Source organism: Myotis daubentonii, chromosome X (assembly GCF_963259705.1).
Source record: "Myotis daubentonii chromosome X, mMyoDau2.1, whole genome shotgun sequence".
Lineage (NCBI taxonomy): Eukaryota > Metazoa > Chordata > Mammalia > Chiroptera > Vespertilionidae > Myotis > Myotis daubentonii.
Window position 1 is genome coordinate 132,978,769 of NC_081861.1, and position 23,941 is coordinate 133,002,709.

General features: G+C 35.7%; 1 protein-coding gene across 2 annotated transcripts in view; it reads right to left on the bottom strand.

The window, feature by feature from the left end:
* Positions 1 to 1,878: 1,878 nt before the first annotated feature.
* Positions 1,879 to 23,941, bottom strand: part of MOSPD2 (motile sperm domain containing 2) — a 42,016-nt gene continuing 19,953 nt past the window's right edge. The window contains exons 6-15 of one of the 2 annotated variants that reach the window (XM_059680177.1): positions 21,271 to 21,331; positions 19,824 to 19,862; positions 15,867 to 15,991; positions 12,715 to 12,891; positions 12,021 to 12,133; positions 9,474 to 9,570; positions 8,647 to 8,743; positions 8,204 to 8,333; positions 5,489 to 5,591; positions 1,879 to 2,656 (exon numbers count right to left, since the gene is read on the bottom strand). In XM_059680177.1, coding sequence (XP_059536160.1) covers positions 2,615 to 2,656; positions 5,489 to 5,591; positions 8,204 to 8,333; positions 8,647 to 8,743; positions 9,474 to 9,570; positions 12,021 to 12,133; positions 12,715 to 12,891; positions 15,867 to 15,991; positions 19,824 to 19,862; positions 21,271 to 21,331 — 984 coding nt within the window. In that variant the 3' untranslated portion in view covers positions 1,879 to 2,614. Of the gene's footprint in view, positions 2,657 to 3,912; positions 4,680 to 5,488; positions 5,592 to 8,203; positions 8,334 to 8,646; positions 8,744 to 9,473; positions 9,571 to 12,020; positions 12,134 to 12,714; positions 12,892 to 15,866; positions 15,992 to 19,823; positions 19,863 to 21,270; positions 21,332 to 23,941 lie in introns of those variants that run through there. The other variant, XM_059680176.1, reaches the window with a different exon arrangement.

Genomic DNA, 23,941 nt, shown 5'->3' on the forward strand with positions numbered 1-23,941 from the left:
CCGAATATCCTTGAATGCAATATGGAGATAGGACTGCAGAGTCTAAGGGCATGTCCAGACACTTCCTGCGATTGTTGCAGAAGTCCAGGTGGGAGATACTGTAGATTAAAGAAGTGTGTGTGTGGGGGGGCTGACAGAGGAGAAGGAGAGAAGTAGAAAGGGGAGGGGTCCTGTGGGATCAAGGATAAAGGTCAGGTTTGTAGCTGGTATAAATGGATGGGGGTGGTGCCATCCATTGAGATGGGGTCTGGAAGACTAGGTTCAGGGGAAGATCATGAGTGGCTTTTGATATTTTGTGATGAATACCTGAAAATGCCGAGTTGATGGTAGATATATATGTGTAGACTTAGAACAGATGTCTTGTTAGATTATCCAAGGGTTAATGGCTTACTGATGCTAAGTGTAGCCCTGGGTGTGGAGGAGATCCCAGTTCTAACTTTAACATCTTAAAGACTTGGTGGAGGATGATGAGCCAGTAAAGGACACTAAGGAGTGTTGATGGGAGAAGAAAAACAGGAGTTCATCTTCTCAGAAACCTAGTGGTTGGTAGCCAAATGCTGCTCTAAGAGCTCACTTCAAATTCAGGCTGAAGTATGTCCATTGATAAATGACAAGGAGGTAATTGCTGGACTTTAGCAAGTACTGTTTTGTCAGAGTGATGGAAATAGACATTAGAATGGAAGAAAAAACAGGGAGTGAGATAGAAGTGGAGATACGGTGAGGAAGGAGCCTTCCTAAAGAGGTTTGTCTAAGGTGAAGACCAGATTTCAGTTCTGATTTTGGCCCTATGTGAGCAACCTCACTAACTGTAACTCTCAATCTTAGAACATTACATCCCCCCAAATACAAATCAAATTCTTTATCTGTTATCAACATTAAAGTTTGAATTCACTAAGCTATGGGTTACTATATCCGTCTCTATCGGCCTTTGGAGTCCCATGTTGTTCTGCATCAGGATACTTTGAGTTGCTGGTGAAAATTTGAGCGAGAAAGAGCTGAAGATTGTTGTAAAGTACCCGGGTATTCCTAGCGGGAGCTCTCCCCACAGGAGCTCTTCTGTTTCCTAGAAATCATGTCCTTTAGGAAAGGAGACCATGCCCACCACAGTAGGTGTGGCACTTCTTCTTAGGTTACCCTTTTCTTTGTAAATCAATTTTTATTTTCTCCGATGGGTTTGTATTTCTACCTCTTTTTCTGTTTAGAAGATAGACCTATCTTATTCATTTTACTTCAATGGAGCAGTAGCTGCCACCGGGAGGTTGTATTTTCTAGTGGCGAGGGGATCATACCAACCCTCAACCATACCCATATCTATGCCCATTGCACCAGGACCTCCTCACAAGGACTGCCTTCCATGTATGTGCTCAATAGTCAGACAGGAAGGTATGCGGGTGGAGATAGGGATAGCGGGGGGAAATGGAGTAGCTCTGGTGATAGGTCTCACCATGGAGCCCCCCTGTGTGACAGTGATTCCAATGCTAAGTCGGAGGAAAAGAGAGCTCCAGTGAAGAGAAGCCAGACCCTGACATGGGGCCATGAAAAGGAACACAGTAAGGACAGGTCACCTGATAAAACACGTGCATCTTTGGAAGTTTGCAGGGATGTCCTTATAAAAATGCAAAAGTAGTGCAAAAGAAATTAATGTGACCTTTAAAAGATCAGAGTGAGCCTGAACATTGGTTTTAAGATGCTTTATCAATTAGAGACCAGAGATTTTTTTCCTGATGATATTTATTTCATAAATGTAGTTATTTTTCTAAAACATATTAAAATAGAAAACATGTTCTTTGATCAATTCATACAAAGAAAATACCAGTATAGTAATAAAATACTGAAAATATATGAAAAGCACCAGAACATTAGAGAAATTACACTGGCAACAATTCTAGGAATATATTTTTTTGCAATTGTACAATAAAGTGCTATTAAATCCAGTCAAAATTAGTGGCAATATATAAAAAGGTATGCTATCATTATGAAATTTGAGGCTAGGTTTACCAGCAATTGCATTTTTAGGCAACTTGCAGATCAAACTAATGATATCTCAATGTTTTCATGCAAAAATCTATTCATTTCCATCAAGTGAAAACAATCTAAATCTACATATATGTTGGTTCTTGGTAATTTGGTCATGAAAAAGTAATGACATGATTCAAAATAAAATAATTATAGAGTACCAAAAATAATCATACAAATGTGATTAAATAAAATCAAGACAGAATAAAATCATATGTAAAAACAGTGATTAATCTAAAAAAAACAGTGATTAATCAAGACATGTACACAAGTTTAATGCCTTTGATTTTATGGTAACTTTTCAGTAATATTGCTAGTCACATTTAACAGACACACAAATGTTAATAAGATATGTTATTAAATTCAACTGACCAGACATTAAGGAAGAACATTTTAGTGAATCAATGGAATTTTTATATGAAAAATTAAAGGAAGACTGTTAAGATAGTATATTTCCAATTTTGACTAATTATTTCCTCGTTTATTTGCTGAGGAACAAAAAGCATACATTTTGGTATTTGATTATATTAAAGCCAGAAATCTAACATATAAGAGAAAACCGCTGTGCACAAACACAGGGGGATACTATGGATAGTACTTAGGGTGGACTGCAGTCACTTTCACGTCTGGAGTTGGCAAACTGAAACAGAAAAACCCAAATTAAGACAGAGTATCAGACCAGTGTCCTTTTAAGGACTCTAGTATATGGCTCTTCATAACTCAGTCTTGGAATCATCAACTTCTACAGATGAAAACTATCAACACTACACCTCAGAATAAAAAAAAATCTCCAAACATGACTCAATGAAGACTCACAATTTATTTTACAGGCAGGCTATTTTTTTCTTTCATATAAAGTAGATTTACATGTGAACCAACATGGACTGAAACTGGTGATATTAATGAGGACAAACTAATTTAATAGCAAGGTGCTTCTTTTTAGGAATTTAAGAACCGCCTGGTTATTACTGGGACAAGGCAGAGAATCAGGCAAGTAACTTAGCCCTGGTCTGAAGGTTTTACAGCTCATCACGAGTTGTTTTATACTTGTAAAGTGAAGAGCTGACACTTGAGTTTTGCTTTTTTTTTCATGCTTAGAGATACTCCAGTCTTTTGTCAAGTTCCCTTTTTATGGCTGACTTGAACAAGGAACTGAAATGTAAACGAATTCTATTGCTATTTATCTCAAAAACTAACTCTGCAAAAGATTTTATCTAACTCTTTTAAGGAAAGAGGGTGAAGACGGCGCAATAGATGACCAGGATTTTATAACAAATGAAGCAAAGGGGTGAGGGTACAGCCATAGTGAGCAACATGAAAATGGCATAAAAAAGACTGGAAAATGGAACTGAAGAGATTTTCCCTCTGGACATCACCAACAGAATTAAAAGAAAATCCAACCGAACTTAGTTTTTGAAATTCTATCTAAAGGAGAGTGTTCAGAAAAAAATCCCAGCCCTGGCCAGTGTGGCTCAATTGGTTGGGCATCGTCCCATGCACCAAGAGATTGTTAGTTCGATTCTTGGTCATGGCACATGCCTGGGTTGTGGGCTCCTTCCCCAGAAGGAGGCAGCCAATTGATGTTTGTCTCTCACATCGATGTTTTCTCTCTACCTCTCCCTTCCTCTCTCTCTAAAATTGGTAAAAACATGTTTAAGAAAAAGTCTGGCCCTAGCCGGTTTGGCTCGGTAGATAAGAGCATCAGCCTGCGGACTGAAGAGTCCCGGGTTCCATTCTGGTTAAGGGCACATGCGCGGGTTGCGGGCTCAATCCCCAGTGCAGGGGCATGCAGGAGGCAGCTGATCAATGATTCTCTTCATTGATGTTTCTATCTCTCTCACCTTCTGCCTCCCTCTCTGAAATCATTAAAAATATATATTTTTTAAAAAGAAAAGAAAAAAGTCTGAGACTAATAAAATGCAGGCTGTTAAGGAAGACAGAAAAGAAAGGCAAAAGGTGGCTTGGCATTAAGTAGTTTTACATTCCAAAAGAATATTGACTAACATCTTCAGAAGTAACTCTCAAAATTACAAAGTCATGATTACAGAAATTACTCTGTATGTTTTGTTTCAATATACATGTTCTATATATACAGTATAAAAAAGCTAATAAGTTGGCTCAGCTATAATAATCATGTCATAAAAAAATCAGATTTCATTCTTTTGGCCGCAACAAAGCATGTTATAATTTTCAGTTCTGCTAACATATACATAAGATAAAACTTAAGCTTTAAAAGTATTAAAATCAAAAGAAAAAAATAAGTTATATCTAAACTATTAATTTACACAACAAATATGCTTTTACATATTATACTAACCAGCTATAATCTCATCAATTTCTTAAGTGTTTCTTTATTCTAACAGTTTGTTTTCAAGATGTGTATCTGTTCCCCTTTAAGTGTTGCACATTTCCTTTTAGGAAGCACAGATGTGTGACACTGTTAGTAGCATGGTGGAGAAGTTCTGGGTTTTACTTTTTCCAACTAATGGATGAAACAGTCATGTTTCCTACCAAGCACCACTTCTTTGGCTGTATAACAAATAGAAGAAAGAGATGACAAAAGCAAGCAAGAGCACTGTTAAGGAAAGCAGCAGCTGCTGGAACCAGATACAACGCTGAACTTGGTCTTCAAGCTTTCTATTGCTTTCTAGTAAACGATTGAGCTAAACAGGGAAAAAAGGATGAAAGATTTGTATTAATAAAACTGTACATTAATCACGTGAACGACAAACAGGAATATTAGAAACCAATACATTTACAGGATGGGTCCATTTATTCTGCAAGGCTGGTAGCTGGAAATGCAATGAGGAATTAGATTCATTTGGTGACAGACGTGCATTGGCTTACTCTTGTTTTGAAAAGGTCTAATTTCTAGTTGAGAAAGGAGCAAAGTAATCACTCCCTGGAAGTAGCAGAAGCAGCTACTCAGAAAGAGTATTCCGTCCTCTTTTTTAAAATTTACCAGTAATGCACTGCATGGTATCTCTTCTGTGAGACAGAATTCTTTGATTACATCCCAAAGCACCATGCACTTTGTGATATGGTTCCTAGTTCAAATTGAAACGGCCAGAACTTTGCCCTGGCTTGTATGGCTCAATTGGCTGGATGTCATCCCATGCACTAATGGGCTGCTGCTTAGCTTCCTGGTCAGGGCACATGCCCGGGTTTCGGGCTTGATCTCTCTTGCAGGAGGTAGCCGATTGATGTTTCTCTGTCATCAATGTTTCTCTCTTTCCCTCTCTAAAAATCAATAAAAAATCTTTGAAAAAAAATGGCCAGAGCTTTAAAAGTTAGTAGACTTCCAAAAGTAACTCGCAGCTTACCATTTGTGATTTGGTTTCCCTTTACAAAGAAGAGAGCATTTCTGTTGTGTCTATGCCAAAGGTTTTCCTTATGTCAGTGGGAAAAAATGGATTTCTAATGTTAATTAGCATTAACAACATTGTTTTAGTTAGGAAGAATGAGCACTTACTTGTAGACACATATCTTCACTGGTTTTATCTGACATGTTAAAAGCACCGTCTTTTAATGTAAGACTGGTTGGTTTACTGCTCTCAACAATATGGCATCTTAACCTATGAAAATCCAAAGGAAACATAACTTCTTAAAATTAATTTTTAAAAATAAAAGTAAAATATAAAATTTTTAAAAACCCACAGAAGTATATGTAACACAGGTAAAAATACTCATTCCTCTACCCTGATTTACCTAAGGTAGCAGTGTATTTATCTTTGAAGGGGACATAATTTGGCACAAATATTATCTTAACCTCATTAAAAAAAAATACAAAAAAACAGCAGACACCGGAAAAGCTCTGAAAACAAAGAAGTTACCCCTTTGTAAGAAAGAGTTACATTTACAAGGGAATCTCCATTTGTAAGGGTGCCTCCCTCTCTGTACCAGGAAGAAGACTAAATCTGTAAACTTTTATCAATGGAGAAGGCATTGACCTAAATCTACATAATAGTCTTATCCTTGTTTCCTGTGCTTTTCCTCATAACCTCCCATAGCTGGATCCTTTAACCAACATCATCTTAACTGTTGATGGTATTTAAGGTGGTGGCCTGGGCCATTTGGGGGGTGTTTTATTGTTTTCTGGATCCCTCCTATGCACACAGGAGGATCTATAATAAAAGTATAATATGCTAATTAGACCAGAGGTCCTTCTGGAGGACCTTCCGGATGAAGCCGCATTGGCAGGGGCCCGAGGCAGAGTGGGCAGATGCCATGGTGGTGGTGGGGGGGGGGGGGCCGCGAACCCCTTGCATGGATTTCGTGCATCAGGCCTCTAGTTTACATATATTAAACTTCTGTTTGTTTTTCTCCTGTTGTCTGTCTTCCATTGTGGGGGTGGGGGTGGTCTCAGCCAAGAACCTAGAAAGGTAAAGCAAAATTACTTTTCTTTTTCCTACAGTATGGTGACCCACTATGGGACCTGCTGAGACACCATACTCATTTGGGAGCCTGCAGGTTGGATCCTGGAAACTGGCAGAAGCTGGCAAAGGGTAAGAATTCTTTAAAAAGTCAGCTCTCCTGGATCTCACTCTAGCACCAGACTGAGAAGGGAAAGCCCTTGTCCCCTCCTTTCCAAATTTAGATTAGAAAGAGAAATATTTGTGTGAATTAGTTCCTTTGGTATTGGTATAGTGGTTTTGGTAGAGAGTTTTGTTGCATACTCTTATTTTCTTTTTTGTTATTGTTAATCCTCCCTGAATATGTTTTTTTTCCATTGCTTTTCAGAGTGAGTGGAGGGGTGGAGGGAGGGAGGGAGAAAGAGAGAAAGAGAGAGAGAGAGAGAGAGAGAGAGAGAGAGAGAGATCCATTGGTTGCCTCCCACACACACTCCAACTGGGGGCGGGGAGCGACTCACAACCCAGGTGCCCTTGACCAGGAATTGAACCCTTGACCCTTTGGTGCATGGGCCCACACTCTAACCACTGACCCACACTGGCCAGAGCAGTACTCTTGTTTTCTATTGATCCTTTTCCCTCCCAGAGACAGTCATTGTTTTCTTTTGTGTCATTTGTCATAAGGAGAAGAACCATGTGCCCAATGAAGTTTTCCTTTTGTCTTGTTCTATGTCTTGAGAGTTTGGCTTTGTGACCAATTAAGGATATTCTCTCTGGAGACATGCATGCATCTGGTGACCAGCTGAATAGGCTTGGGGATCAGAGACACAAAGTGACAAGCGGCATTCTCTTTGTCCGACTGTGCCAGCTCCCATGGAAGTTTATCATAAGGGGCCCTGGTCTATAAGGGACATTTGTTGTCTCAACCTTCATTGTCTCCTAAGTGCTAGAAAAGTCCCATTCCAGTAGCACCTGCCTGGTGTCAGAGATTAGTGAGTCTGTGATTGGAGGCATCTCACATTTCTTGTGGGAAACCAGAGACGTGCTTGCACTATACTATTTTACTGCCTGAGACAATGAAGATTTTTGCTTTCTTAATATAGCTAACTCTGCAAGTGAACTTTTTGAACTTGTGAGGACTGCATTTTTTGAACCCTCTTTTGGGATACCTCTTGCATCCATGGTTAAACCATAAAAAGACTTATATTAATCTCATGCGCCATTGAGATTAATATAAGATCCTACTGATCAGTGGCCAGGTGATAGATCCTATGAAATGTAAAACCATCCATGTTTGAAAAAAATTTTAGACCGCTCTCTTCCTAAACAATTTTCTTATTGGTATCTATGGAAAGACCAAATTGAAAGGACAGGAAATAGTATGGCAAAGTCCCTAGCCTTAGGGACTTTCTTATCAAGATGAAATGATAAGGCTCTCTTTCCCTCTACTTTCAGAAGATATCTATCAAATTTAGAGAAGAGTTGAAAAAGATCAGTGGCCATTCAGTCCCTAATCACAGGGACCATGACTAACTGCTAAATCACACTCTTCCCACCCATGATTATACTGAAGTTATCAGACAATATCTGTGCGTTGACACATCCACATTCTTGTGACTGGCCGGAAAAACTAGTGTCTGTCTGCTATTAGCAACCATCTTGAGAAACTCCGGGTCTCATTCACCTGGGCACCCCCACAGCCTCACAGAACTCAGGGCCCACACTAGATGCCTCAATGTCTGCCAAGCACTAGAAGGCATGCCTGCCTAGCCCACGTAGGCACATGTCTTTTTCTGATCTTTCCCACCACATTTGAATGCCTGTGAGTAAAAGCATACCTGTGCTCCATCACTTTGTTCCTGGGAACTTCTTTCCAGAACTGAGCCAGTTCTGCTGGGCCTGTGCCAGATGTCTGTTCCATTTCTGCAGCCATTATCAGAAACCGGTCTTGGGCAGAGACTGCAAAGCCTGTGTTCAAAAGGGCAAAATATTTGAACAGGAATCTTTACCAAAGTTTAGGTGTGTGGCTTAAGGTGTTATTCTAGAAAAAAGTAAGGAAAATAGGGATATGGAACTACCGTAAAAAAGGGAAAAAGTTCTAAAAATGAGTTCGTTTTTGAAATTCATTTCAACTGGTATCAGCTGAAACAATTTTATTCATTAAAAAACAAGTGAAAATTATTTAACGCTGGGAAGGACTTGGGAGACCCATTTGCCCATTTCATTTTACATGTGGGAAAACAGGTGCCTACAGTGCAATGGCTATCATATGACAACTTACCCCCGTGTGGAGACACAACTATATCAATTGTTGCTCCAGGGTCACAGCTGCTGTTACTAGGCTTGACTCTGTATTTTTCCGGAGCAGTTGTTCTCACCTGTTTATCAATACAGTTGTCACATAATAAACTCTATGCTTTTTGGGGAAATGGCTTAAAAGGGACTTTTAACAAAATTAGCAGTTAATCAATAACCAAAATTTATGAAATAAGCTTTGATGATTATGCATAAAATATATCTTTCACCTGAATTAACACAAATTCAAAAACCTGAATCCACATGTTACAATAGTGTTCAAAAATTAAAAAAAAAAAAACACAACAGCTGATAATCAAAGGACATCCAGACATCCTAATGGTTAAATTTAAATAAATAGAGGACTTAAGGAAGTAATACCTACAATATGGGATGTGGTGAACTCAGTCTTGTGACACTAAATGCTCAATATCAGATTAGTATCCAGTATAAACTAATATTCCTGCATATACTATACTTGGGAGAAAATGCACATTTGATTTTATAATTTTAAGAACTATTATTAAGAACTATTCATATAATGAAGAGTGATTTCCTTGGGGTTTTTTATTTACAACAAATGTTAAACCCTGGAATTGATTTGGGCATTAGCCTATTATTGTAAATAAAAGATTGAAATACAGATCCCAGGAAAAATTTTAGATAAGCTAAGGCAGTATCACATACCTAAAAAGATCATAAATACAACCATTGTGTAAGTTCAAAATTACCAATCTTTCAATTAATATTGTCTAAAATCACTTTCCATGTCAAATTTTCACACATACTTTATCCTATATTTCAGAAATTTACCTTAAATGCCACTATGTTTTTAGTTACATTTGTCAACACTATTAAAGTTTTCTTCTCTCCAGATTCTGTACTTCCAAAATACAGTTCTTCTGCTGGGCTAAGTAATGACAAAAACATAAGACATCTATATTACTCAAAATAAATGACAATCTAATCTAACTTGAAGAAAAAAATTTGGTTAATATTTTATGCTCATTTGCATAAATAAGTTTTATCAAAAAAGACAAGATTACAAAATGACCTAATATATTTTGTATTTTAATCTTATTAATCAAATGCCTGCTATTTAAAAATTCCTATGGTTTCCCCAAGATCAAAAGCAAAATAGGGGAAAAAAAAGGCAAAATAGGAAGAAACACAGAATTAGATTCTGAATTAGTCCTATAATCAGCTCCAACTTAAGGTACACTTACTTGAACTCTTTGGAAGGTTACAGACAATAATCAAAGCAATGACGGAATTGCTGCTTCAACTTCATCTAATTACAACAGATTAGAGTGGAGCATATTTTTATATACCAACAGAGAAGAGCATAACTTCAAAAGAAAGATCATTAGAGATGTATTCAAGTAACAGAATAATTTCTTACTAATAAAGGCCTTTTCTGTGTAATAGGGAAGAAAAAAAATAAACACAAATAAAATCTAGGGTGAGAAGTGCAGGAAGAACTTGTCAAACAGTAAAGTCAGAGAGCTTCAAAATACAAATTTTACTGTTCTTGGCTACTGTAATGCCCGTGACCTAAAATGAAAACACAAACACTTCAGCAAACTTGTCCAAACTAGATCAGGTGCCTCCAAACAATGGGAAGGACAGTATTTTTGTTTTTGTTTTAGATAAAAATGTGAATTCTTCAGATAGCTCTTGACGTAGAGCTGCACCTTTAAATAGATTCATGTTATGACAGGAATGTCTTCACATCAGAGATGTTTATTCATTTAGAGAACATACATTTTTTAAAAATTTTTTTAATTGATTTTTTACAGAGGAAGGGAGAGGGATAGAGAGTTAGAAACATCGATCAGCTGCATCCTGCACACCCCATACCGGGGATGTGCCCACAACCAAAGTACATGCCCTTGGCCGGAATCGAACCTGGGACCCTTCAGTCAGCAGGCCGATGCTCTATCCACTGAGCCAAACCGGTTAGGGCGAGAACATACATTTTTAAGGAAGTGCTCTCCCAGTAGGGCTTTGCCCAGCTTTGGATAAGACGGTAAATGATCAGGGCTGTTGGTTTCCTTTTCGGACTCAAACTGAAGTATGCCACAGAAAAGACAGAAGGTTTTGGATCTCAGAACTGCTCTCAGAAACCAGCACAGAAATTGTGAGAAGCTCTAGGGAGGCAGACATAGGCTGGGTCCTTGGGTGTATGTGGAAGCCCTGTGACTTTCCTGGGACAGAGGCAGGTAATGGCAGAGACCCAAGTCCCACTTAGGCTTTCTCCCTAATGAGCTCTTCCGGCCATACCATCTATAATATTAAAAGCGTAATATGCTAATTAGACCGGACAGCCCCCGCAACTGTGAGGGCTGAGGCAAGCCGCCGTGGCTATCAGGGCCAAGCCCCTTGCACAAATTTTGTGCATCGGGCCTCTAGTGATATTTATAAGCCTTGATATTACAAATATAAATATAAATATTTATAACCTATGGTTTTGACAGGCCTCTAGTGAACAAAAATGGAGTAACTTCCAAACCAGTAGAGGGAAAAATGGGAAACAAACTTCAAAGAGGTAAAATGGCAAAGAAAAAACATGGTAAACTGAACATTCACGTGTGTTTCTGTTTCTCTCACATACATACAGACATGACAAATCCAAATATAATAGTAATCATAATAAGTGTAAACAAACTAATCTTGTCAGTTTGAGAATCTCAGATTCAATTTTTTAAAACTTTGGCTGCATTGTTCATAACAGACATAACTAAAACAATTACATTGAAAGGTTTCAAGTAAAGGCATAGAAAATAATATATTAGGTCATCACTAAAGAAAGATGGTATAGCAACATTAATATAAGGCTAAATAGATTTACCAACCAAGAAGCATCATTAGAGAGAAAGAGGTCTTTGCATAAAGATAAAGAAACAATCCTGAATCTTTTGAATTGCACAACCTAGAAACAAGAGATGGGCTGAATTTAGCTTTAATAAAACTATTTTTCCGGTTCAGCTTTAGCTTTTGGAAGGTCAAAGGGATAAACACCTACATTTCAATGTTGTTTCTGGAATCTTTGAACTTGTGCAAAGTCTAACAGTATCAGTACAATGAGAAAAATACATGTCATTCAGATTTACTGTTAATATATGAATATGCACTCTTATTACCTGATAAGATATGAGGGCCTTTTAAACACACCGAATGGAACATAACAAAAAGGTAGCTAAAACTATCCATTATGTCTGGAAACCAAGGTCTTCAGATAACCCTTAATTTTTGTATTTCGCCAGTTTCAAAAATAGTATAGAAGTTTTCTTACTTTGCAGTTCCCTGAAGATCAAAATATGTTATGAAAGCATAGCTAATAAAATCTTCCATTATTACCTGATGTGTAATAAGGGCCCTTTAAATACACTCAATGGTTTTTTGAAAGCTTTAGTCTTGGAATCAACTTTTTCATTTTCTTCTGCTTTGGAAGTAGATTCAGTTAGGTTAATCTAAAGATTAAAAAAATATGAAGAAAAGATCAAGAAATTTAGTTTCATACTTGATGGTTGGGCAGGTCAATAGGTCAAAAAGTAAACATTACATTGATTCAATGCAAATTATAATCCTTAATGTAGCTTTATACCCAAATTATATAATTAATATATATTAATGTTACATTAACATACAATTGAGTGCCTACTATAAATGTGATTATAGAAAATATAACATGGTCCCTCCCTTAAGAGTCTTTGGATTTGTTTTAAATTATAATGTATTTATCAAGCCCTTGATTATAAGATGACAAGTAAGTGCTTTCTAAAATATGAAACAAAAAGAGGAAGTAGATCAAGAAGGTAAAGTTTTTATTTTATTTCAGATAAATAAAAATATTTTAGATAACACCGTCAAGTGCATTTTGCCAATTTTTATACAAAAGTATGGAATCACCCCATCCCATCCTTCTTTCTTTGTACATACAAAGATGCAGAGGGACAGGAAGTTGTGACTTATCCAAAATCACATAGCAAGCTATTAGAATTGGGGCTAGGCCACAGCTTTTGACTTAATTTCATCTTATTATTAAAATTACCTTTTTCAGAAGAGCTGTTTGTTCTTCACCAAAAATTGTTTCCAAGATGTCTTTGCCATCACTTTCTGTATCTTCCTTACTCGAAGCTTCATCCTCACTGGCAATAGGCCCATTTTCGCACAATGGTGTCTGGAAGTCATCATCTACTAGTGGTGGATAGCTATACTTGAAAGGATCCTAGAAGAAAAGAATTTTGGATCAGCTTGCTAAAGGATGTGTAGAAAAAGAATTCTCTTAGTAAAGGTGAAATCCATTCATTTGGCCAAGGAAATAGACTGAATCAGACAGTGAAATTTAAAACAAACCAGAAAAGGAAAAAGTAATCAGTGGTGTGAGACAATTGGCCAGCCATCTGTAAAACAAGCAAACGGGATCTTTAGCTCACACTTTACACCAAAAAGAATTTCAGATGGATGAAAGATTAAGTGTGTTTGCAAGTCTGTGTGTGTATTTATTTTTTAAAACCATATAAGCTCCAGAGCAACACACAAGAGGATAAAAAAAAAAAACTAAGCAGGAATAGCCTTTCTAAGCATAGCACAAAAAATAAGAAGGCATGCAAATATTGATAAAAATTAAGCACACTAAAATAAAACTTTTTAAAAAGGGCCACAAACTGGGAAAATGTACACCACACATAGAATAAAAAACCAGCTTTTATTAATATATACAAGTAAACAAGGAAAGAATAACCCAAGAGAACAAGGAATAAAGGAATAATACAGTTCACAGAAAAATAATGAAGGCTGCCTTTTAAGTCATTAAAACATGCTCAGCATCACTGACAATAAAAGAAATGCAAATTAAAACTATAATGAAATATTTTTCACCCGAAACTGGCAAAAACAATATATGTGGTATTGTCAGAAATGTGGTTCAAATGTTCTCACACATTATTGGTAAATGACCACAATCTCTTCAGAGGAAATTGGCAACAGCTATAAAAATTAAACACTAAATATACCCATTGACCTAACATTATTTCCTGGAGTTTATCTTCTATATATACTGCCGCACCTGCCCATGAAAAATTATTTACAAGGATAGTCACTGCAGCACTATTAGTAATGGCAAAAGATTAGAAAATAAGTAATGTACCTTCAAAAGAGAACTGATTAAATATGTTATATCCACACAATGGAATGTCCTGCAATGGTCAATGCGTCAGGTAGACCTCTATGAATCAATATGGTATAACCTAAAAATAAATGATGTAAAAAACTCCACAACAGCCCTAGCTTCTTTGGCTCAATGGATGGAGCGTCGGCCTGCTGACTGGAAGGTCCCAGGTTCGATTCTGGTCAAGGGCACATGCCCAGGTTGTGGGCTCAATCCCTAGTGGGGAGCGTGTGCAGGAGGCAGCCAATCAATGATTCTCTCATCATTGATATTTCTCTCTCTCTCTCCTTCTCCCTTTCTCTCTGAAATAAATAAAAATATTAAAAAAAAAACCACAACAGAATACATATAACATGTGACCATTATGTAAAATAGTATAATGGACACAATATCTCCAGAAGGAGAGAAACTTGGAGGAAGACATACTTTTCACTGTACTGTTATACTTTTCAGTCTTTGGTATTCTTTTCTGTTAAAAACTGTGTTACTTTTTGAAGACAAAAAAATGTAAAAATATTAGTAGTCCTAATGACAATTTTGACTACAACCTGAAGAAATATACCACTAACATCAGAGAATGGGAAATAAAATAACCTTTTATACCTCTAAAAAGAAAAATAAATTTTACTAAATGCTATTAATTTTAAGATACAATTCTATGGGCAAATGTTAAAAAATGTCAAATCAATAAAATCACCATTTTAACTAAGGGTTGTACTTGAAATGAACCATAGTCTGGTTTTTCTAGGTTAAAATATGAAATATGAAGTCCCAGAATAGGAAAGCATCAAACTTCAAATTAAAAATATTAGTTCAAGTTTTTTTAATCAAAGAAAACAAACATGGACATACCAAAACTTTTCATCTTGCTATCCCCTTGGTTCTGGTTGAATACAATTTTGCCAGGCAGGCAGTATACAAAGAAGATTATAAAAATCAAATAGAAATATTGTCAATCAAGTTAACCCAAGGCATACCACTTCTATAGGATTTACAGTTTATAAATAAAGTCATTATCACAATATGTTTCATTATTATGTGGTATTAAGAATTTAACACCTAATTACTCCTAATTACCTAATTACTCCTGATCTCTTATTTGTAAATAGTAAAATCATTTGCAAAAAATCTTGATAGTATACATTATCTTTTATTTATTTTTTAATATTTTTTATTGATTTCTGAGAGGAAGGGAAAGGGAGAGATAGATAGAAGCATCAATGATGAGAGAGAATCATTGTTGGCTGCCTCTTGCACGCACCCCCACTGGGGACCAAGCCTGCAACCCAGGCATACGTCCTGACTGGGAATCAAACTGTTGACCTCCTAGTTCATAGGTCGATGCTCAACCACTGAGCTATGCTGGCTGGGCTACATTATTTTTTAAATGAAAAAGACTGTTCAATAGTAAACAAATGGAAACAAACTAAAGACACATCAAAAAGAAACTAATACCTAATGGTTATTAATAAATAATTTATGATTCATCTCTAGACACTGGAATATTTTGCAGTCAGGAATTAGAGTAAGACAGCTTGTCACATATTGATTTGAAATTATCTCTGAGACATGTAAAGAAAAAAGCAGGATGCACAGTAGTGTATAAATATACTACTTGTTTAAAAGAGAGGGGAAGAAGGAAGAATTGTATATGTACTATATTTGCTTATACATATATTCTACAGTTGCTTATATAGGCAATACAGATTCCTGAAAATAAATATAATAAATTATGGAACTGGGGAGGGGCACGGGGTGACTGAGATAGCAGTAGAAAGACTTTTACTGAATACTTGTTTCTAAATACTGAATACATTTTTACTGAATACTTTTCAGTTAAGACCCATTCAAAAATAGCAATCTAACAACTTGAAAACTTAAAAAAATGTAACACTGCTTATTATTTTGGTGAATCTATGATCTTCCTTTGGATATTATGACACTGCTTTTCCTATTTCCTTGAGGAAAGAATACAGGCTCATGTGCCATGACCCAGTCTTATTTTAGGAACAAGTTTCAAGTACTGTACTTACAGTTCCACCCATGTGGGAAGGCAGGTATTCTACACTGACATAGTCTTGGACTTCATGTTTATTTGTAAACTTCAACAAACTCACTGCTTCTGGACCGAGCCAGGATTTCACAATTTTGAAAGCAGCTGAAGAAAAAAACAGTTACTTAATTAAATTCTTTTCATTCTCTATCTCAATTAATTTTACTGTAGATGCTAACTCAGGTCTTCTGAAAATAGGTTAGGCTAAAATTTGTTAATATGTATATTTCCATGGCATAATACTTAACATTGTCTAATTCCTATAGGCATTTACACTGTGACTGTCCCTTACAGATTTCAATGGTCCATAAAGATTCAAAATTCAATTACTCTAATGTTCTCAAATACACTCATCAGAGTTTTGGCCTCTGCACAAATCCATCAATAATCCCAACTACTAAGATTTCCAGACACTAAATCAAACAGCACTGAACAGGGAATAACTGCACAATATTATGGGAAGAGTCATTTGCCTTATGTTTCTGATAAAACTCCCAGTCTGAAAAACTTTCTGAAATGGGAAGTAAGGAAGAGAAGTAGGCCACCTCATAATGGGTGTGAGCTGGACCCAGATTTCCATTCTAACCCTAACCTTCTCTGCCTTTCTCTCAAGCCCTCCAATCTATGTAATTGTGAGGAATTGACAGAATCTGCAATAATAAACTGTTATCAAACCCAGCTGTTTAATAATTATAATCTGTTCTGTCATGCCATTCTGTAAATACTTAATTTTTTAAAGCTTCTTTCAATTGTGACATTCCAGACACATTTTAAGAGGAATCCTGCATTAAATTTGCAAAAGCATCAATTTAAATCAAGAAATAAAACAGTATAATAATGGAAGGAGCTTTGACTTGGGGTGGTGAATACATAATACAATGTATAGATGATGTTACAGAATCGTACACCTGAAACCTATATAATTTTATTAACTAATGTCAAGCCAATAAATTCAATGAAAAAGAGAAAATAAGAAAAAGAAATAAAACAGCATAACAAATGCTGAATATAGTAGTTCAGAAAATTATATTTTTACTTTGGCTAATTGTGCTTAAAATTTTTTACATAACATTTGCATTTTCATTTCTATCTAAAAAGTTTGAGTTGACATATTTAAAGTTATACTGCTTGAATTATCTAAAGTGCTATATCTGTTAGAACAGTTATTGAGATATAATTTACATACCATAAAATTTATCCTTTTAAAGTATACACATCAATGGTTTTTAGTATATTCACAGAGTTGCACAACCATCACCACTCTCTAATTTTAGAACATTTTCATCACACCAAAAAGAAACCCTCACTTATCAATCTCTCCTTGTCTTGTCTTCTCCCATTCCATGATAAACACTAATCTACTTTCTGTCTATATGGATTTGCCTATTTCGGACATTTCATATAAATAGAATCATACAATGGTATTTTTTCTACTGGTTTTGTTCACTTACTTAGCATACTGTTAAGGTTCATCCATGACATAGCATTTAAAAGGTATTTGATTCCTTTTTATGACTGAATAATTGTCCATTTTATGGGTATATAACACTTGTTTATCCTTTCATCAGTTATGAATATTTGGGCTGTTTCCACTTTTCACTATTATGAGTAAAGCTGCTATGAACATTTGTGTACAAGTTTGTGTATGAGCACATGGTTTCACTTCTCTTGAAGATATATAGCTAGGAGTGAAATTGCTGGGCCATATGGTAATTTTATGTTTAACTTCTTTGAGGAACTGCCATTTTTCATTCTCACCAGAAATGTATGAGGGTTCCAATTTTTCCACATCCTTGTCAACACTTGCTACTGTCTCTTTGATTATAGTCATCCTAGTGGGTATGAAGTACTATCTTATTTGATTTTGACTTGAATTTTTTTATTGAAATTGAGCATCTTGTCATGTATTCATTGCCATTTACATATCTTCTTACAAGCTTGTCAATTACTTTTTTAAAAAAGGCAGCTGGGATTTTGACAGGGGCTGCATTAAATTTGTGGATCAATTCAGGAAGTATCGTCATCTTAACAATATTAGGTCTTCCAATCCTTAAATAAGAGATGTTTGCCTAGGTCTTTAATATCTTTCAGTGGTGTTATGTAGTTTTCAGTGTACAAGTATTAAATTTCTCTTAGTAATTTTATTTTTAAGTATTTTATTCTTTGTGATGCTATTATCAATGAAATGTTCTTAATTTCATTTTTGGATAAGTCCTTGTGAGTATATAGAAATACAATTGATTTTGTGTATTAAGTTTGCATCCTGCCACCTTGCTGAACTCATTTATTAGCTCTAATAAGTTTTTGTGTGTTTGTATTCCTTACAATTTTGCATATAGAAAATTATGTCACCTGCAAATATTGTTAGTATTACTCCATGTTAGCTGTGCGTTTTCACAGATGCAGGTTTTACATAGATGCCCTTGATCAGGCTCTGAATGTTCTCTTCCATGTAGTGAAGACTTAACCTTACTCAAAGAAAGGTCTGGCCTTTGCCTTTAGCTGCTGGGAGATAATCTTCATGCTTGACAGAACTGTCTTTGTTTGTCTGGGGGCCTTGGGTCACACAGGAACAATATGACTTAGAGTGGGGGCTTTGCATCAAATAGTTATCAGTAAGCCTCCGGGGAGACTGGGGTAAACATTGTGGTAAGTCAGTCTGGCCTAGGTAATGAAACCCCAATAAAAACTCTGAGCACTGAAATTTGGGTAATATTTTCTGAGTGGCATTACTCCATGGGTACTGCCCCATATTGATGCTGGAAAACTGACTTGCTCCACATTTGGTATTTCCCTGGATTCGACTCTGTTTTTCTTTCCTTTGCTAATTTTAATCTGAATCTTTTCCCTGTAATAAACTGTAGCTGCGAGAATACCTGCTTTCAGTGAGTTCTTTAAGTCATTCTAGTAAACCTGAATGAGACTGGTTTGGGGAACCCCTTGACCTCACAGTTTGTGTCAGAAGTGAGGGTGTAGTTTGTGTGGACTACTGTGGTCCCCCTAACTTCACAGTTGCTTCAACGATTTGTGCCTTCTATTCCTAGTTTCTTGAGTGTGTTTATCATGAGACTACTGAATGTTTTGAAATGCTTTTCCTGTGTCTATTGAGAGGATCATGTGTGTTTTTTTCTTTTAGCCTATTAATAAGTTGGATAACACGGTTGATTTTCTTATGTTGAACTGATTTTGCATTCCTGAGATAAATCCCACTTGGTCATGGTGTATAATCCTTTTTATAGGTTGCTAGATTCAGTTTGTTAGTACTTTATTGAGGACTGGTCCATCTATATTCATTCATATGAGATATTGGTCTAGTTTTCCTGTGATGTTTGTGATTAGGGATATATACTTGCTCATAAAATGAATTCAGAATTGTTCCCTCTTCTATTTTTTTGTAAGAGTTTACAAAGGATTGGTGTTGCTTCTTTATGTTTGGTAGAATTTACCAGTGAAGCCATTTGGACCTGGGATTTTCTTTGTGAGAAGTTTTTTGATAATTACTGTTTTCCAATAATTTAAAATATATATATTATGACTGTCATAAGGGGTATGTGACTACAGAGATTTGGAGTAAATTTCAGATTCATCCCACCTTCCTCCTCAACACCTAAAGCCCATGAGAAAACCTAGCTAAGGCCTGTGTTTCATTAAATACCCCACCTGTGGGAGAAAAACTGAGGCTTCGGACTATAGTTTTACCTCAGGTTGACTATCCTGAGGCTGGTTTTAGAGAGACTAGTGGGTGACCCCATGGGGTAGAAAATTAGACTTGTTTGCTTTGGAAAAGCCTTTGAATGGTTTAGATCTAGCCTCTTAAGAGTATATACACCAAGCACAATATAAACATTTTTTGAACAACCATAGCAATGTGGCTAAGTTGGCAAAGAAAAAAGGAAATCCGACATTCTGTTTTAGAAAGTATAGGTAATATACTCACCGTTCATTATCCAAGGCATATCGAAGATCACTATTTTTGCTGAAAGATGAAAAAAAAATTCATTGAATGTGACTTAGTACCACTATAGTAATATGACATATATCTGACCTAGAAAAAATGATATGAATGTAACAAAAAACGGAGCTGGCTGACTCATTTCTAAGTCAGTGAAGGGTGAGTGGTGCTAGATCTAAACTAACTTCTCAAAATGGTGAAGAGCCCAGCCAGAAGAATAGCTTGTAGGAAATAAACATTGCATTATCACTGTCCTTTGGCAAGTAGCTTGGCCTTTTGTTTATTGTTTTTGTTGTTTGCATAAAGGTACAAAAGAAAATTGTTAAGTGGGTAAATGGAGTCTGGATGTGGCATGTCATATTACTGTTGAAATCCATTGAACTTTAAAACAGTTTCAACATCATATTCAAATGCAATACACTATAGTTGTTTTCTCAATGACAATTTATAAATAGCAATTAGTAACACAATGTACTTTATCTATGAATACTGCTTATGACAGAGTCCACTTTATCAATATTATTTATCTGTTTCTTCTATGTAGGACATTCCATATAATAAATATTTTCTTGTATTTGAAATTGATTTTTAGAGAGAGGAGTGGAGAGAGGGAGAGAGAGAGAGAGAGAGAGAGAGAGAGAAATATCAATTTGTTGTTCCACTTATGCATTCATTGGTTGATTCTTATATGTGCCCTGACTGAATCAACAACCTTGGCATATTGGGATGATGCTCTAATCAACTGAGCTACCCAGCCAAGGTCAATATAATAAATATTTTAAAGGATTTCTGAATTAAAAGATTAGTAAAAATGGGTTAATCTTTGAAATAAGTGTATGTTTTTATGCACCTGTGTGTGTGTGTATGTATGTTATAGAATGCCATATGTACAGTTTAGAACTTAAACTCTTAAAACTAACTCTAAAGGACATGATTATTTATGAAAATTTCCCCCTGTGCCTATTACAATATGTGCTTAAACTTCTATGAACACATTTAAGCTCTTCATCAGAAAACAGTGTTCAGCTATTACAGTCTGTAATATAAAGCTCTACAATTTTCAGACATTGTTTACAGTTTCTACATTTCATCCCATATAATAAAAGCCTAATATGCTAAGTATCTGACCGTTCGACCAGTCGCTATGATGTTCACTGACCACCAGGGGGCAGATGCTCCGATTGGTAGGTTAGCTTGCTGCTGGGGTCCGGCAATAGGGACTGGGCAAGATGGGCCAGACATGCCCTGCAGCCCTCCCGTAGTCCCGATTGGGCACCGGTAGGGTCCCTTAGCCTGGCCTGTGCCCTCTCGCAATCCTGGACCCCTCGGGGGATGTCAGAGAGTCGGTTTCGCCCGATCCCTGCAGGCCAGGCCGAGGAACCCCACCAGTGCACGGGCCTCTAGTATGTTTATAAAGGAGTAAGTTACTTACAGAGGTATTTAGGGTAATAAACCTTAAAGCAGTTGATGATAAAGCGCACAAAATCCATGTCCTAAAAAAAGATTATACATTTAAATCTTTAAGACTATCCACATTAGATAATTTTAAACTGCATATTTCTAAAAGTGATAAATTATTAAATACAAATGAGACAATTATTAAATTCTTTAAAAATAAGCTCATGTATAAATATATAGATTCCCAAGGATAAGGGTCTTAAGTCATTAAGCTAATTATAATAATCAGTCCTAAAACTAAGTTAAAGAAATCAGAAGCTTAAACATCATTCATGTTACCTCAAACTAATTAGATATCTCAGGCTGCTAAGATAGCATGGAATTATAAAATGGAGGTAAAAGCAATCCCCATAGAGAAACTCTAAAAAATCTGCTGAATAATTAAAGAATTAATGAAACATGTATAAAATTTATAACCTGACCATTTGGGATAATAAAACATATGTATATAAATTCTGCAATATTTGATTTTAAAGCTAATTTCTATACTTCATAATAGCTTGAATAAAACATTTTATTAATCTTTTATTCCACAATTAATCTTATCATATTGGCCTGCTGTATCTATTTTACTTCTAGCTTCTTTCCTCTTATTTAGAGATCTAGAATGAGAATTAGAATTTCTCAGTTTATATTCAAGTGTTGTTCTTTAACTTCCATTTCTGCAAGCCTTTATAAGCATAGTTATCTGGTTGGCTCCACTGCATTGAACATGAAATTTGGTTATTAGGATTACTATTCATATGGATCATTTCATTACATGTTATTCCATGGCCATACACTGACTTACTAATCCTGACCAGCCTTCTTATAAGGACTATAGGATGAAAGCTACATATAATCAGGCAAACTTAAAGCCATCAATTCTGAAAGGTGAGTTGTCCTAGAAATGAGAGTCTATTAATTCGTTCCTAGAAGGTGAGTTGCAGCATCTTTAACTCCAGTAAACTGTAAAGTAAGCATCCTTACCTATCTTAAGCATTTATTATGGGATAAATCCTACTATGTAGTAACACCTTTATAACTAATCATTATACCCACTGTGCAGAGAGCTTAGTAATTTGTAGTCAAGGGTTAAAGAAAGATCTCAATAACTCCTTATATATATATTTGGTTACCTAGTATATGATCTGTGCCCCTCAGAGACTTTGCCTAAAAACTCTTTATCCAATATTCTTGTTTTCATTTTTTCTGTAATTGAATGGCCTTGCTTATAAAATCCCAAGTTACTGTTAATTCATGTGGATTTGATAGGATGCCACTGGTGTACATATATTAGTGGGTACTACATAAAAAAGCTCTATAAAATGATTGGTCTACATTCTGGGAGAATGTTTTCAAGGACGCTATTCATTATCTTGTAAAATGCCCTCCCTTTGAGGACTCATGAAAGACTTTTCTCTCTACTTTAAGTATCAGGAATGCATATACTTTTCCTAAGACACTGGTTTTAAAGTATAATCTCTGAATTTAAATGATTCCATTTCTTTCAGGTAGGCAGCTGAAAGCTTAGAGCCAAATTACTGGTCCAACTCTAACAAATAATTCTTTAAATTTCTTGCCTTATAATTCTGTATACATCTTTATAAACCAACTTAAATCCTTCATGAGTTATTAGGGTCATATATAAAAATAATTTACTACGATTCAAGTATTTTAAATCGATAATCATTTAAGTATTTAGTCATGCAAATAAACCTTATTTACAAATTAAAGATAATGAGATAGCATATCTTTTGTAGCTTGGAAAAAAATCAGACAGGTCAATTCTTTGCCCCTATATTTGGCAATAAAAAATATTAACATTTATTTTTCATTATTCTGGGTTAATACTTAGAAAATTATTGCACATAAAAGATAACAGAATCATGATTTATTTTTATGAAATATTATTTGCCTAGGCATTTTGATTTAGATTTTGGGCATAAAACAATTTACTCTGTAATCTAAAACTCACTGACACAAAACTACACTGAAAAAAATCCAGGACAATGAACTCTTTAAATATAAAGCAAGATGGGGGAAAAAAAAGTCTGTAGTTCCACCACCCATCTCTACTCACCTCTAGTTCTCTCTAGTGGTTCTCTCTAGTATGTATTTTGTTTATATGTTGTTGTTTTCTTTTTAAATGTCTAAGGTTTACTTTCTGAGGGCTAGGTTTCACTGTGATATAATCCTGTTGTCATTTTCATTTAAAAAAGGTATTTTCCAGTATTACTGCAAATTATTTATAAATACCATTATACATACTCCATAAATGAGTAAACCACAATTTACCATTTCACCGTGTGGATGTATACATTTTTCTAATTTTTCATTATTATTATTATTTTTAAAAATATATTTTATTGCTTTTTTTACAGAGAGGAAGGGAGAGGGATAGAGAGTTAGAAACATCGATGAGAGAGAAACATTGATCAGCCGTCTCCTGCACACCCCCTACTGGGGATGTGCCTGCAACCAGGGTACATGCCCTTGACCAGAATCGAACCTGGGACCCTTCAGTCCGCAGGCCGATGCTCTATCCACTGAGCCAAACCGGCTAGGGCTAATTTTTCATTATTTTAAATGACACTCTGAAAAAAACATTTTGATGCATAATACTTTTTCTGTACTCAGGATTCTTTCTTTAGAATAGATTTCCA